The sequence below is a fragment of the Nicotiana sylvestris genome, chromosome 6, assembly GCF_000393655.2.
Source record: "Nicotiana sylvestris chromosome 6, ASM39365v2, whole genome shotgun sequence".
Taxonomy (NCBI): Eukaryota; Viridiplantae; Streptophyta; class Magnoliopsida; order Solanales; family Solanaceae; genus Nicotiana; species Nicotiana sylvestris.
The window spans coordinates 1,109,570-1,125,900 of NC_091062.1; the positions used below are offsets into that span (position 1 = coordinate 1,109,570).

General features: G+C 34.2%; 2 protein-coding genes and 1 pseudogene across 2 annotated transcripts; 2 read left to right on the top strand and 1 right to left on the bottom strand.

The window, feature by feature from the left end:
* Nucleotides 1-16,331, top strand: part of LOC138870097 (uncharacterized) — a 149,461-nt pseudogene that overhangs the window by 69,742 nt on the left and 63,388 nt on the right.
* Nucleotides 1,713-5,193, top strand: LOC104222164 (heptahelical transmembrane protein 2-like). Its single transcript, XM_009773356.2, has 4 exons — nucleotides 1,713-2,082; nucleotides 2,170-2,262; nucleotides 2,347-2,407; nucleotides 4,275-5,193. Exons 1-4 carry the CDS (start codon nucleotides 1,844-1,846, stop codon nucleotides 4,950-4,952), a joined length of 1,071 nt encoding a protein of 356 aa, XP_009771658.1. The 5' UTR covers nucleotides 1,713-1,843; the 3' UTR covers nucleotides 4,953-5,193.
* On the bottom strand, nucleotides 8,334-11,338 carry LOC104222163 (protein RGF1 INDUCIBLE TRANSCRIPTION FACTOR 1). Its single transcript, XM_009773355.2, has 4 exons — nucleotides 11,214-11,338; nucleotides 10,831-11,076; nucleotides 10,212-10,349; nucleotides 8,334-8,697 (listed from the first exon to the last, which is right to left on the bottom strand). The coding sequence occupies exons 1-4, from the start codon at nucleotides 11,214-11,216 to the stop codon at nucleotides 8,347-8,349; spliced, it is 738 nt and encodes a 245-aa protein (XP_009771657.1). The 5' UTR covers nucleotides 11,217-11,338; the 3' UTR covers nucleotides 8,334-8,346.

Sequence of the window (16,331 nt, forward strand, 5' to 3'; positions counted from 1 at the left end):
GTTGACATGGGTATCGAAAGTTATGGTACTTTTAAAACTTCTTGCGCATCTTACAAGTTACTAGGGGGGCCTGTAGAGAATTCATTGATGTGTCTTTTTGAGGGTGTTAGTACTCAACTTATGGAGCAATTCAATGCACCAGTGGGACAATGTGATATATGTGCTAATAGGGAACTGTTGTTTTCTCTTGGACGTGTCAACTTATTGGGTCGGATAAAGAGTTCAAGAAAGGTTTCTTTAGTTGCCGTCCATTATGCTGATAAAATGGAGCCTGTTATTTGGCTGCTTCAAATTTGTTTAGGTACTTTTTTAGAGGCTAGTGTGATCTGCAACCAAGTTCATGAGTCTTACTGTCAAAGAGTATATGTCATCAAATCTCATGCTTTGTGTGCTTCACGAGCTATGACAGAGAAGAGTATGCTAGCCAAAGTAGGACAAGTGATGGATTCATACTTTAGTGCCTTAGAATTTGATGTACCTATGAATTATAGAGCATTTCTTAGCTGGTTTACTATGTTGAATATGCTAAAGGACACATTGCTTTGGTCAAATTACATCTACAATGGTGTTTCAGGAGGTTTGCCGCTACAAGGCGTGAGAAACTTGAGCAAGGGTCTTCTGGAATTCAAGCTGTCTATAATTTGTGGAGTTCTAAGAGTTTATGACAGCATATGCTTAAGGATTATGGATAAAATTGCAGTTGAAGGTTCATTGAAAAAGTTGCTTCTCCAGTTTGCATATTGCTCCAAGTTATGGACTAAGGAAAAAAGGACCAAGACAATGTGCAACAACTTCTCGTTGGAGCTTTATGGTCTTTGTCAAGAGCAAATTTGTATTTCCTAGATGCTTTGGTTTTCCACTTTGTGAAGTTGCTATTACACTCAAGCAGTTCATGGAGTTTTCCGAGATGATATGTTGTTGCTCTTTGTCACAAGGATATGTGTTTTGCAAGGCAATAACTATCATGGAACTTCTGAACATACTACTCACCAAAGCACAGTTGGGCTTGGTTGCACTTGGCGGGGGCACTCTACTAACACTATTCTCGAGTCGAACCTTGAGGACAAGGTTCTTATTGAGGGACGGGAGTATTGTTATGAACCAACCCCAGCCCAATATGGATACCTGCAAACAAGCAGCTATTGAGCCGAGAAATAGGACCAAAAGACCTTCACAAAGATTAAGTTGGGATCCAGGCCCAATTAGCAACTATTTAATCAGGACTAACGGGTAGAACGGGGGATATACAAATTATGTTGAAGCTTCGGCTCAAGACTATGCTTCTCATCTCCTTTCTCTGAGTTGTGTGTGTACGCATACCTTACCCCTATCCTAACCCAAATAGACCCCTGGCATCCTTCCTTCCAAGAACTTCCCACCTTGCTCTTGGGGAGTGTCGAACTCACAACCTCTCGATTGGAAGTGGGGGTTGCTTACCATCAGAGCAACCCCTCTTGTCTCCACGTTGGATATGACCAAAACATTTAAATCGACATTTTCTCATTTTATCATTTTTATATGTCCTATTTGTACCTTCTACTGAAACTTTTTTAGGTTAAAAATTTAATAGCAAAAAAATACATGATATTTATTTAATACTACTACGTATTTGCTCATTTTTATTATTTGTGCTCTCTTGTATATGTGAATCAACTTATTTTACAACTGTCAGTTTGATATAAGTAGAAAAGTTGTTGAGTGGAAGTCACGTCCATCAAATTTCCAGCTCGTTGCTAACAGTTAGTTAGAAATCACAAGAAACAAGAAATCACCTTTCTTGACATCGCCGCCGATAAGAGATCAACTGCAATTTTCCGGCGAAACTTCGCCGGAATTTCATAACATGAAAAGCAGAGGAACTAAGAAGAAGAGCTTGAAAATCGGAAACGTAGAGCATACTGAATCGGTCGGAATGAAGACTAATAATAAGAAATTGAAGCGTAAATTGGTGAAATACGAAGAATTACCGGCGTATCTTAAAGATAACGAGTTTATCAGAGACTATTACCGCTGTGAATGGCCTCTTAAGGATACCGCTCTCAGTCTCTTCTCTTTGCACAATGAAACTCTCAATATTTGGACGTATGTAATTCAAAAATTTCTCTTCAATTTCATTTGAATTTCATTCATTTCGAGTTATATTAATCTTATTTTTATAAATTTTTATAGGCATTTGGGAGGATTTCTGGTATTTGTGATTTTGACGGTAATGACCTTGACGGAGATGACGACAATAGAGAATTTGCTTGCTGGTTTTTCCAGGTTCGTTTTCGTAATTTTGAACTTCTTTAGTCCTTTTTTGTCATTTGATACATTGGTAAAAAGATAGTACTGTATCCTAAACAGACCGGCGGGAGAAGGACGGTGGATGACAATGAAGAGAAATGGGTCAACTGATTCTTTTCCGGTGAGTTTTCGCCGTTACTTTTTTTTTATTAAATCACATATTTTTAGTTTAAAAGACTTGAGATGACAACACTAAGCGAAAAGGTTGGTTTTGTGGTGGGTCCCTACTTTTAGAAATTTTAAGAAATAGAGCTGAGATACGCAATAAATTTTTATTCGACACCTGGGCCCGTTTAAATAAACTTCTTCTTATTTTTGGGAAAAATAGTTTGATATAAATCGTATTCGATTATTTATTTATCGTATTTAAGATTTTTATGTGGTGAATTTATGCGAATTTTTTTTATGTTTATATCTTTCGTGGAAAATTTTCAGATTGAGTTTCGTTTCGTTGAAATGGTTGACAATTTGTGTATTAGTCTCCAAACGAGGAAAGAAGGCTATAATTCCTTTAGTTTAATTTTGTATTGCTCTTAAATAGGAGTAAAATATGGGTGAAGCTTTTGGAATTTTTTTCCTCAATTAAGTTGAATAATGTCTTACTTTAATCTAATACTGACACTGCGACAATCAAGGAATTGATTGAGGGTCCATATAGTTTGACTAAAGAGTCAGCAAAATGAGGTCATTGGAAATGGTGACAAGGTACAAACATATAGTAGTACCTGAACACCATTTCCAAAGCCAATGTTTTTTACCTGATTGATAGGTAAAATATTTGTGGAGTGACTTGATTTGGTTTGTCAACTAGGAGTAGTATGGTTGGTGAGAGGAGAAAGATAATTAAAAAAACACTAAGGGATGATTGAGAGCCAGTTTGGTGCACGAAATACTCCGCGTTCATGCAGATTTTAAAGAAGGACAACACCTCAAAGGGTGTGATATAGGCAGTCTACCCTGATGCAAGCATCAATGACCAGGGGCGGATTTAGGGGGGCGCATCGTCGAAAAATTACACTGTATATATAAGGCAAATTCTGTTTTTTATCTCTATATATTAAGTTTTGAACACCCTTTAACACAATCCAAAAGTGTAGTTTAGTGGTCAAGGGGGTTCAAAATCTACATAAGGTCATGTGTTCAATTCCCACTAGCTACAAAAACAATTTTGAACCCCCTTCGTGGAGATCCTGCCTCCGCCACTGTCAATGACTGATTCAAACCCGTGACCTATAGGTAACACAGAGTCAACTTTACCATTGTTTCAAAGCTCCCCTTCGAATGATTGAGAGACATTACCTTATTTTGGTTCTGCCATAATAAATCTTTGATTTCAACTAAGCCGGTTAGTGGTGGTGTTGCACCAACTTAAGTTCTTATATCAGTGTTGAATGCCAGGTCAAATGAAGTCTTATATTAACTTACTTTGGATTCTTGATGTGGTAGGTAGTTACAACTTACAAAAGAGAGTCTCAATTTCAGTTAAGAGAGTCCTGAGGAGTCAGATACCATTCTTTCCTAAAACATGGAAAGGAATCTGATCTTTGTCAAAAAGATTTTGTTTCTAACAAATTTGATTCAATGTCAGAAAGTTTCATGAATGTGAATGGACTGTAACTTTCTTGGCTAGCTGTTTTATGAATCCAATATGCTAGACTAGTAAACAGAGTTGTTTTGTTCAATAATAATAGTGAGATCATAAAGGGGACTCTTTTTCTGGGACATAAAACACGGTTCGTGCAGGAAATAATGGAGCTTTTTGCTGCGAGAACCTACTAATACTGCATATTTTCTAAGAGTTTGTTGTAAAAGCAGAACACTTCGATGTTGTCTGACTGTGCCCAATATAACAGTGTTGAGGGGAAAGAAGTGATGCATCTTGACCTTTATCAGATTTTTGGAAATTCTGTTTGTGTTTATGCAAATGTTAAGCTGCACATAAGATACTAAGCATCATCTCATTATCAAATTTGATTTCTGATTTGCAGGATCCTTATACTAGGCAGATCTCAAACCCATCATTTCTATATGGAGATGGTTATGAAGTTGACATATGGCCTTGGTTTGTTTTCTTAGGAGGGGCAATGGTCTGTTTGATCTTCAGCTCTGTCTCTCACCTATTTGCTTGCCACTCGCATAAATTCACCCTCTTCTTCTGGCGTCTCGATTACTCTGGAATTTCTATCATGATCATCTGCTCTTTCTTTGCTCCCATATATTACACTTTCTGCTGTCAACCATACTGGCGTTTCTTTTACTTAACATCCATTACTATAGTTGGTATCCTAGTCATTATCACCCTTTTCGCCCCGGCTGTCACCTCTGGTCATTTCAGATCATTCAGGGCAGCTCTGTTTCTTGCTATGGGTTTCTCAGGTGTGATTCCAGCAGCACATGCTGTTTCCCTCTATTTTCATCATCCACAAGTACTCGTGGCTCTTGTCTACGAGATCGCCATGGGCCTTTTGTATGCTGCTGGAGCAGTTTTCTACATTACGAGGTTTCCAGAGAGATGGAAACCAGGTGCATTTGACCTTTTTGGACACAGCCATCAAATATTCCATATACTCGTCGTTGCAGCAGCCCTTGCACATAGCATTGCAACTCTAGTTATTATGGACTGGCGTCGAGGATTGCCACCGTGCAATGCAGGTATTCTTGGATAGCTAAGGCATTCCCAACTCAGAAACTTGATTACTCTAGCTTCTAACAGGATCAAGAAGATATCACTATATTGATTTTCAGCAAATATGCTTTACCATTTCTATTAATTAGAAGCAGTTTAGGTACATCAATAACATTGATAGTTCTCATACTGTTGTCTTCGTATCTTACAGAAACATATATGTCGTTGTACCATGGATTCTTATTGAGTGATCCATATATACGTGATATTTGATGCCTTGCTATCTTGTAAGACCTTGTTTGCCTAGCTAATGAGTACCTAAACTACCTCTAGTGCTAGAGAATTTAGCCTCAAATTATAGAGTATTCGAATGAAATGGTTGGTAAAATGAAGGGAAATAGCTAGACGTTGAAGATTTCCAACTACCTTGGAATTAAGAGATAATGGTTGATATAGTGACTACCTTGGAATAACTGCTATACAAATTATTTGGAATTTTTATCATAATCGAGAATTCGGGGTTATATGTGTACAATGACGTTATTAGGGGTGGCAATTTGAGCTCAAACCCGTTCAATCTGCCCAAAAATTAATGTGTTGGGCTACAAACATTTTATCTCATGGGTCTATTTGGACTAAGCCCAAGTTAACCCATTATTTTTTATAGCTCATTCTGATTCATTAAGAAGCCCAAATATAATCCATGAAACTCACCCAAAACAAAGAGATCTCAATCCAACTTATCAAGAAATTTACTTAGTTGTCCCAATTTTACTTCTTTTTTATTGTATTTTCAATTTTCTGTTTTATTGTTTTTCTGCACCACTCACCCACCCTACACCCCCCCCCCCCCCCGCAAAACACCCCTCACAAACTTTTTTCTGCATTTTTCTGCACCACCTATCCCCTAACCCCCTCAATTTTTTTTTTATTTTTAATTTTTCTGCACCACCCACCCACCCTACACCCTACCGCCTACCCCCACCCACGCAATATTTTGTAGTTTACACAGGCTTTTTTATGCAAGATGAGCATGGTTCTAAAACATGGGTCAAGTTGGTTATGACTCAATCCATCTTAGCCCAAGTACACTTTGAATTGGGTTAGCAAATGACCCATTTATTAACCTAACATGTCTTGACCCGCTCAAATTCAGATCAACCCGCTCATTTGCTACCCCTAGACGTTATAAGCAAATTTAAAGATAGAGGAGCTCAAATATTTTCTTTTCATGTATGGTTGGTGAGATTTGCAGACTATCCTCCTAAAAGAGAAAGCATAAAAAAGCAAAGGAATGACGAAGGCATTCCCTTGGTTTTATCATAATATCTATTGTATTGTCACTTTACATAATTATGATGACATTAAAAGTTTCTTTCTCTGATATTCAACAAAGTAGTAGTATATTAGAATAAGATCGTACAGATCGGGATAAGAGGAGTACTTTTAGGTTTTCCTTTCCCTTCGTTGGTAGTTATTCACTTGCTCGTTGCATTGAATTGCTACTACAATTCATATATACAACAACAACAACGACCCAATATAATTCCACAAGTGGGGTCTGGGGAGGGTAATATGTACGCAGATCTTACCCCTACCCCGAAGGGTAGAGAGGCTGTTTCCAGGAGACCCTCGGCTCAAAAAAAGCAACAGGAGCCGATATATTAGTACCATAAAATGCATAATAAAATACAAACAATATAAGAGATATGAAATACAGAATACGAAATACGAAATAGATGGTTGGTATAGTACAACTAGCAAGTAAAGCCCTGCATCAATAGACGACCAATGACATTCTTAGTCTAACTCCTAACTGGCTAGTCTCACTCTATTGTGCTGTAGAAATATTCACAAGTTTCCCCTAACCTACAATTCATATATATGTATAGTAATTGTTAGTCTTGATTAAATCTTCAAGCTCGACCATATGCACGAGAGCAGTAACATAAGTACGGCAAAAGGGACATGTCTCGTTTTCTGGTACTAATAACCAAGGAGTAATACAAGCAGCATGAAACCTATGACAGCAAGCAACAAGTATCACTTCGCTCATATCATCATCATCATCTTCTTGTTCATCAAATTCTCCTAAGCAGATACAGCAGTCACTGTTTGTACCTTTAATTTCATCAGGAATATCAATCACTACTTCAACACCTGATTTATTTATTGCCCGAGCTCTTTCTGTTGTCACATAACGACCACTTTCTGCTCCTGGTGCTAATTCACGTTGTTGTGTTACTCCATTATTTAAACCCGAATGGGTTATCAACTCGTAAAAATATAACAAAACAACCAAAATGATGAACACCACGAAGAAAACAGCGATGAGATTTGGCATTTTTTGTAGGGTGATGACTTGAATGTTATTGCCAGTGAGATTATAGAAGGAAGATGACAATCAAGGGGCTATATATATATATATATACTATAATATAAGAAGTTGATTTAAAAACTTTATAGGAATCGGAGTAACCTTATGAATATCCTAAATCCTAATGTCTATGGGTTTAAATTTTGGAAACCTTTTAGGAGTAGGAGAAAAACAATTAAGGAAATGATGCGTGTCCCAAATCCCAAATCCTTAATTGTGTTTTTCAATGAGATTACACTATTATTTTCTCGAGTTGTGAAAAAATTACTAACATACTACCACATATTAAATTATATTGTCTTCTTATGAGTCTATATATATGTGATATTTTGATGCCTAGCTATTTTGGAAGATCTTGTTTGTCTAGCTTAATGAGTACTTAAACTACGTCTAGTGCTAAAGAATTTAACCTCAAACTGTCGATTATTTGAATAAAACGGTCGGTGTAAACAACACAAGATTCCAAATTGACAATTCAAACTACTATTATATGATGTTGGAAATTTAAAATCACCAAACAAGAAAAAAGAAGAAATAGGAAGAGGGAATCACGTGGTGCAATTAAGACAAAGCACTCCAACCAAGTAATTAATTAACATCAAAATTTAAATGACTGTGCATATGTACCTGAGAAGGGGGGGGGGGGTAGCATGATCATCGAGTCAAGAAAAAAAAAACTGAATAATGAGGTACGAAAAAGAAAGTATAAAATGTTATATTGTTAGATCAAGCGTTTATTATAATCATGTCAAAAGTTATGGGAGCTAGCATTAATGCAACTTTACTTTTATTTTTAACCATACTCATCAAATAAGCGTCATGTTCGAATATAACTCCGACCCCATGAAACCATTCCCAGCCCATTACTTGAGTCTCGCAATAGGCATGATGATTGTCTAAATTATCCTTTATTTCTTCTTAAACGTCTCACTTGATTAAAACTTCATTTATTCAAATAATAAGGAGATTTGAAGAAAAAGAAGTAATATTATTTTAAAACAAATTTAGGTTGACAAAACAACTAATATTTGAAACCAAGTTAATATACTACTAAACCCTAACACAATGGAGATCTTTGAGGAATGCCTTTTCTTCTACTCATACTAGTAGCCATGTCCTCCTCTGTAATATCCTTATAATTATTAGCTGTTCTTCCACATACATGCATTCCACTTCTCTTCTTCCTTACAAACTCAGTGCAGGGAAAGCTCATGTTCTCTGAACCCGAGCCCGACGACGACGAGCCCCAGGGCTCGTCGTTGTCCACGACCGTTGAATGAGCTGTCTCGTTCGCCATGTCATCGTCAGCCATGTCTTGAGGGATAAAGAAGTCTGGACTAAGTTGTAGAGTTGTGCATTTCCTTAGAAATGGAGAAAGGTCCTTGTTGTGCTTTAGCACAAACTCTACCTGATCATGACAAACAAAGTTATTGTCAACCAACAATTAATAATATGTTGTCAACAAGTGAGGCTCGCTCAGTTGGTAAAGCACTTTCACCCACGATCGTTAAGTTCTGGGTTCGAGTGACGCTGGAGGGGAAGTGTGGAAACAATATACATCCTCCTCAGTTGGGGAAAAAATAACAATATGTTGTTCCTATAAATTTAGGGATGGCAAACGGTGCGGGGCGGTGCGGTTGCGGGGCACACCCGCGCACACCCGCGAAGACTCCAACCTGCCCCGCCCCGCCCCGCAAAACAAAATTTTCTGTTTTTAACCGCCCCGCCCCGTATATATATTTTTTTAATTTTTTTAATCTGATCTAGTAAACCAGGTAATTTTGTTTGAACTCTGCAATAAATCAGGTAAAATTCTAGTTTCTATTGCTCCCAACGTATGTCATGAATAATTGAATAGCTCCCCTTCCCTGCACTCAGCTTTTGTAATTCCTTTTTTTTTTGTCATTTTTAATGTATATTTTATAAATATTTAGTTGAGAAAAACTTAAATAAAGTAACATGGACAGTGATGACTAGTTATGTGGATTTCTGAACCATGGAAATATGTCTATGACTCTACCTGATCATGACAAACAAAGCTTTTGTCAACCAACAATTAAGTAATAAATTTGTTGTTCCTATAATTTGTAAACTTCAATCTTATAAGTCTATAACATCTCATTCTTAATTTATTTCGTGAAATCACTACGGAAATATGGTGCTTTTAGTCTTTGGATTATCGACAAATTAGGACCCCGTTTGTCCATAAAAAAAAATTTTATTTCGAACTTTTTTAAAAAAATGTGTTTGTGCATGAAATTTTAAAAAAAAAATAGAATTTTTTCGAAAATATTTTTTTAAAAAAAAAATCCCCACAAAACTTTAATATTTTTTCAAATGAAATGAATATGCAAACATAATTTCAAATCCCAAGTATCAATTTTTAACTTAACTTCAAATACTATTTTTTTTCAAAAATTACAAATTTTATGTCCAAGCGCCTACTTATTTTGGTCCTTTTGATACCTGGTTAAGCACATTTAATCTTTTAATAAATTCCATTCTTTTGCTTGTGAATCTTTAAAAATTTAACGAATTACTAACTACTCCTATTAGACTATTTAATGATGTTACTCCATATTTGATCGGGTAATATAGCACATTTCCTATGTAATGGGACCAAACACATACCTTTTTAGATAATTCAAGGTTAATATGCTTAGCGAAATATCACAAGGACCAAAATCTAATTACAAATATTAGAGGGGCAAGAAGTGAAATTACCTCAATATTTATTTAATGCTTGGAGGCTGTCAACTAAGTTCAACTAAGCGAAGAACTCTAACCTAATTGCATGTATAACATGTATTAAGTATATTTGTTAGGAAAACAATTATGATAAAAAATTGATTAAGTAGATATGAGTACCTATGGTTAAAACCCAAAACACAAAAATTCTTAAGATTAACGAAAATTATTTACCTTGCACCCCAGAGAGCAATGGATGTATGGTTCTTGAAGACTCCTATCACAAGAAGTGCAATAATTTCCTCCCTTGAATTGCCTATTTTGAGGCCTTTTCTTGATAAAAACCACCTTAGCATTGTTTATTGTATATGCCTTGTACAATTACAAACTAAACTATCAGAAAATCCAACAATCAACAACATTATTAACAAAAGCTAGCAAAATAAAGCATTCAACGGAGGCAAAAACACTAGATAATTCTCCTATTTATTCAAATTTTAGTGGACATATACTTAGAAGCCGAACCAGAATTTCAACTTTATGGGGTCTGAAGTTTAGAACGAAGACTTCAAGTGCTAATAAATGGGTTCTAAACTTAATATATGTATATATTTAATGAATTTCTTAACACACATACACTGTTTGAGCAAAAGCTATTGAGTTCGGCCGAACCCGTAATTAACCGGACTTCTAGCACCGCCCTTGAATAGAGTTACCTTATACTTGCACTGGTGGGGAGGTAGAAGGTACCCCATAAAATTAGTCGAGGTACGTATAAGCTGGCTCGGACACCATAATTATCAAATAATAAATAAAAAATAAAAATAAAACAAGTTTCTTGCAGAATAACTACCTGAATATTGGAGCAATCAATAAGGTTCTCTAAATCTTCAAGTCGAACAACTTCATGATATACATAACGTCTAATTTGAAGTAATCTGTGGAAACGATGAGAAGTCACACAATGAGGACAAATACTTATGCAACAATCCAAACAACAAACATTCTTCTCATTCTTCTTTGCACTTTCATGAATAGAACATGGAACAAAGAATTTCTCCACGTAAAGAGCTTCCAACCAAGATGGCTTCTTAATTCCCTAAAAACATTATATATCATAATTAATTAGTAGATCTTGATAAATAAACTTAATTAAGGAGCTAGCAAAAGTGTTATGTAAAGGAATAATTCTATTTTACATATATAGAAGGTGAAGAATTGGAACCAAAAGCTTACCATAATAATCACATAAAAACTTATTCTCTCAAGTCTCACCACTTAAGCAATGGACAATAGCTTGTTCAGCCTTGATTGGAGAAAGAGAGAAACTATGTTATGGATATTAGTGTATTTAAGGAGAATCACAAGAGGAGAAATGAAATATATTATTAAGAATCACTAGAGAGGAAATGAAATATATTATTACTTGGGTACATACACAACATTTTGTCTATAGGTTCAATTGTAGTTTATATAAGATTAAACTTTTATGCATGGATAGGGTAGAAATTTGTACAGTGTCAAGTCACTTTAAAGTAAAAATAGCACGGGCTAACCAGTTTTCGGGCTGGTCATTCTAAAATAGCCAACGTTTGCAAAATCATTGAAAAATAGCCTCTATTTTACTGCAATACGGAAAGTTCTAGCATAATATACTGGAGATCGGTGCACCTGTATATAAACTTCCAGCATATTATGCTGGAACTCTAACACGCGGAAAGTTCCAGTATAATATACTGGAGATTGGAGCACTGATGCTCCAATCTCTAGTAAATTATGCTGGAGCGGTATATTATACTGGAACTCTAGTATAATATACTGGAGTTCCAGTATATTATACAGGAATTCCAGTATATTATACTTGAGTATTTTTCCAGATTTTCAATAGTATTTTCGTTCAGATTTATCTTTACATGAAAAGTGGCTAAATTTCGATTACTTTTGAAACTATGGTCATTTTTGAATGATCGCTTGTAAATCTCGCTATTTTTAAATTTCTCTCCACTTTAAGGTATTTGGAGTTACCTATCCATAATAAGTGAAATTAGTTACCAGAATGATAAGGCAAATAACCTGTTAGCCCAAGTTTAGTTGTGTTGATTCTGTGAAATTTTAATTATACTATCAGAGTGAATATAAATTTTATTTATTTATATTAGGATTTAAGTTATATACATTGGCAGTATAATAATTTTTACACTATTAATGAATTTTAACTTATTATAGCAAGTAAGTTATCATATTTACCAGATAATCAATTAATATTTATCAAAAATATTTACCTAATAAATTATAAAATATATTTTACACATAAAATTTAAACTCTTTATAATCCTGAGAACGTGGGCTCTGTTCCCATGTCTTCATAAACAAAAAATTGTCAATCTCCTTGTGTTGAGAGCTTAAACCCTAAATTAATGGAACTCTTCTTGAATGAGCTGCCTTAAATGTTATTTTTTGCTTTTTGTAGCACTTCATTTTGTCCTTTGATTCTCGTATCTTGGTAAATTAGGTCGGAGCAACCTAGCATCTTGTCTTCGCTAGGCAAGTCAAAGAATATATTTCTGTCAACTTTAAAAACGATTTTTAAAAAAAAATATAAACAGCCGCGTACCCAACCGTTTAAATTAAAAATAGACAACGAATGTATAATATATGAAAAAATATGCATAATCAGTGTATCATATATGCATACCGGCTATCAAAAGTAACAGTGATCCGGCCGACTATTTGTATAAAGATGGGACGGTCCTAGCTTATATGTAATGAACAAGGGCGGCTCAAGAGTACTTGTGGCCTAAGGCAAATCCGTATCGAGAGACCTTTGAATTTAATTTCTAAAAATTTTACACTAGCAATAAAATTTATTTTCTAAACAACAAATTAATCATTTGAGACAAAAAATAGTGAATTTAAAAAAAAGGGGGGAGGGGGGGGGGAAGAAGAGCACAAAGAATAAAGTGGTGGATTATCGGATGTTGAGGTCCAGAACTCAAAGTGAAAATTTTGATTTGGCTATCATCATAATCAAGAAAAAGAAATAAACTTACATAACGTAATAACATATTTTGTTAAAAATATCTACTCATTCTAATCAATTTAAACGATAATTATAATTTATTCTATTAATTAGTAGCACTTATTGGTGAATATCTAAAATTAATTATAAATAACCTAATATAATATGTTGAATTACACTCAAAGAAAACCTGTGCATGAATGCTTTTGTATTCATGTAGTTTCAAAGAAGATGTAAATGAAATTCATTATGTTGTCGATATATATATGTGTGTGTCTTAATTCCTATATAAAAAGGATAAAATTAAAATTGAAAAGTGAAGCAAATATACTAATTAATGAGTGTGAAAATTATCCTAATTTATGAACTTATTGGTATAAAATAACCTCAATCAAATAACAAAAAAATATACTATAACGCTTTTCTTTATAATAATTATTTATAGTATAGTAGTCATATTAATAAGAGATTAAGTAAATTTGGGGCCTTCAAATTTTGGGGGCCTAAGGCAATAGCCTCACCGGCCAAGCTTTTAGAGCCGCCCCTGATTATGAAGTCACGTGTCTCTAGTTATTATTGTATATTAACTATAAGATTACTATAAAAATTTGATAAATTTTAAATTCTAACTTTGCATCCGCTTTAGCCACTTATTAATTAAACATAAGAGGGGTGCGATGAAATAGTTGAAATTTCTTCACCTTAAATTAAAGGTCTCAAATTAGAACCCTAAAAATGAAGAAATATTTGGTAGAAAGCACTCTACCCCTTGTGAACGTAACCATAATCCAAATGCAAGGCCAAAAGTTACCGTCCATTGGCTGAATAATCGCATGGATTTTTAATATTCGTGCAGATCAAAATGATGCAATTGTGGAAGAATTATAGCCACTCAAGAGATATATTAGTGATAGAGTTTTCTTATCCTCTCCTGCTTTGGAAATTGAGTTTACTATTTGTTAAGCTTTTCTGAAAGATTGAAATGATCAGCAGTCGAAAGTCCACGAGAAAGTTGGGGAAACAACCCAACAAGTAATAGTAAAATTGGTTTGCCTCTGAACTTTTAAACATTTTTTAAGCAACCATATATTTACTTGTGAAATTCGGACTTAATGGCTTTAAGAAGAATTAACTTAGCTAGCGTTTGTGAAAGATTGCGTATAGATGTTCATAACACACAGCGGAAGACAATAATAATTCTAGGCAGATTTTTTCGTGTTTAAGATTTATTTACATGTCAATAGATCGGATCTAAGACGTACCTGATGAAGAAAGTCTCGTTTCAAATTCTTCGATAGTGCAAAGACTCTATGCGTATTCACACCGAGACCGACCCTTGCTATCAACTCTTTGATCAATGAAACCCACGAACAAAATTGAACGAAATATTGTATTGAAATTTTTCTCAAAAATCTCAACTCAATGTTAGAAGAACAAGAAACACTTTTCTTGTAATTGTATTTCCTCTCTTAACTTGTGTTGCACTCTCACTTTCACAAAGTGGTTTTTCTTCTCAAGAATTAACAACGCGGCAAATTTTCTCCATCACCCTTTATATAGCATAATCTATAAACCCTTTTTCTATTTGGGTGAGGTAATAATTTTCTTAGGGTAAAAGTTTATTCCAAAAATAAACTTCAATCAAATTTTATGGAAAATTGGAAATCACGTCTTAACGAAAACGTGACTGCCGAACCATTGTCAAAGTTGGATTCTCGTGAATCCAAATTAACGTTGGATTTAATTTATACGTCCTTTGTGGACTTTACCTTTCCAATTCCAAATTGGTAAATTAACTAATATTATATATATAACCTTTATATAAATTATAAATTAACTAATATTATATATATATAACCTTTATATAAATTAATATTATTTTATATTATATATATCACATATATATTTCAACCAAGAGATATAATCTAATTTTCTATTCCAAATAGAAAACTTCAATTCGTTCACAATATTAATTATAATCTTTGTGCAGCAAAGAATATAATAATATTTCATTTGGACTAATAACTAAATTTATTTGACCAATTAAATTCTTTAATTTAATTATCAAATAATAAAGTAATTAACCCTTTAGCAAAGATCAGAACACTCGTTAGTGTGCGACCCCATAGGTTCAATACTAAGCCGGTAGTAAATTGATCACATTAATATACTAATCAAGGGTGGCGTCTAGCAACACTCCTTAACGACCGGATAACATGAAGTATATAATTTACTCTCAAGAACCAGTAGAAGAATAATGTAGTAATTTCTTCTGTCCTTATAGCTCTGGATCACCTAGGATATGGTTCAACTGTCAAATTCTAATAGGCAACCAACTATGTGTTCATGTCAAATATAATCGACCATTGAATGACCTAAGAAACTCTTTTCTTCTTTCATTCAATTGCTCTGGCCAAGGTCTTAATTTGATCGTTTATAATTCATGACAACATGGAGCTTAAACTCATTACCAAGAGTTGACAGATTCCATCTTGATTAATCACTAATTCTACAAGTATTCAATCGTACCCAATATCCTTTCAACTATCGCCCTAGGGCCATAGGTGTCTAGTATTAAAGCACAACAAATAAGTTGTCAATTACTATGACGATCTCAGGTCAAAGGAAATTCTTACATCACATTCTTCAAGAGAATATTCTATTGACAGTTTATGGTAATTCTTACTATTAGAAATTATCCAATGAGTCGGTTCAATGACCATATCTCTATATGCATCATCTGTCTATTTGATTTAATTAATGAGATCAACTAATCTTTATCTCATAAAGACGATCACATAAATATTGATCTAACTGAATTACTAATGTCCAAATTAATAATCCTACGATCAAGAACAAATTTAGATTAAATTGTAAGAGACTTTGCTCTCATTATCATGATCTCTATCACGATGACAAGTCTCAAAATTTAATTAAGGACCTTATCAAATTAATCAAACAATTAATAATAACTATGATAAAAGAATGCCATATATTTTTATATCGAATAACGTTCACAAAAATATGTTCAAATCATCAAATATGAGATTGGATATATGGCATATAAACTAAAGAATAATGTAGTAATTTCTTCTGTCCTTATAGCTCTAGATCACCCTAGGATGTGGTTCAACTGTCAAATCCTTATAGGCGACCAACTATGTATTTATGTCAAATATAATCGACCATTGAATGACCTAAGAAACTCTTTTCTTCTTTCGTTCAATTGCTCTGACCAAGGTCTTAATTTGGTCATTTATAATTCATGACAACATGGAGCTTAAACTCATTATCAAGAGTTGACAGATTCCATCTTGATCAATCACTAATTCTAC

What these genes read in the sequence shown, in the direction of transcription:
- LOC104222164 (XM_009773356.2), top strand. Translation starts at nt 1,844, where the DNA reads ATGAAAAGCAGAGGAACTAAGAAGAAGAGCTTGAAAATCGGAAACGTA. An exon ending in TTGCTTGCTGGTTTTTCCAG is followed by an intron (nt 2,263 to 2,346) that starts GTTCGTTTTCGT and finishes TATCCTAAACAG; the next exon opens with ACCGGCGGGAGAAGGACGGT. An exon ending in GGTCAACTGATTCTTTTCCG is followed by an intron (nt 2,408 to 4,274) that starts GTGAGTTTTCGC and finishes TCTGATTTGCAG; the next exon opens with GATCCTTATACTAGGCAGAT.
- LOC104222163 (XM_009773355.2), bottom strand. An exon ending in TTGATTGCTCCAATATTCAG is followed by an intron (nt 10,350 to 10,830) that starts GTAGTTATTCTG and finishes TAATTGTACAAG; the next exon opens with GCATATACAATAAACAATGC. An exon ending in ATTGCTCTCTGGGGTGCAAG is followed by an intron (nt 8,698 to 10,211) that starts GTAAATAATTTT and finishes TGTCATGATCAG; the next exon opens with GTAGAGTTTGTGCTAAAGCA.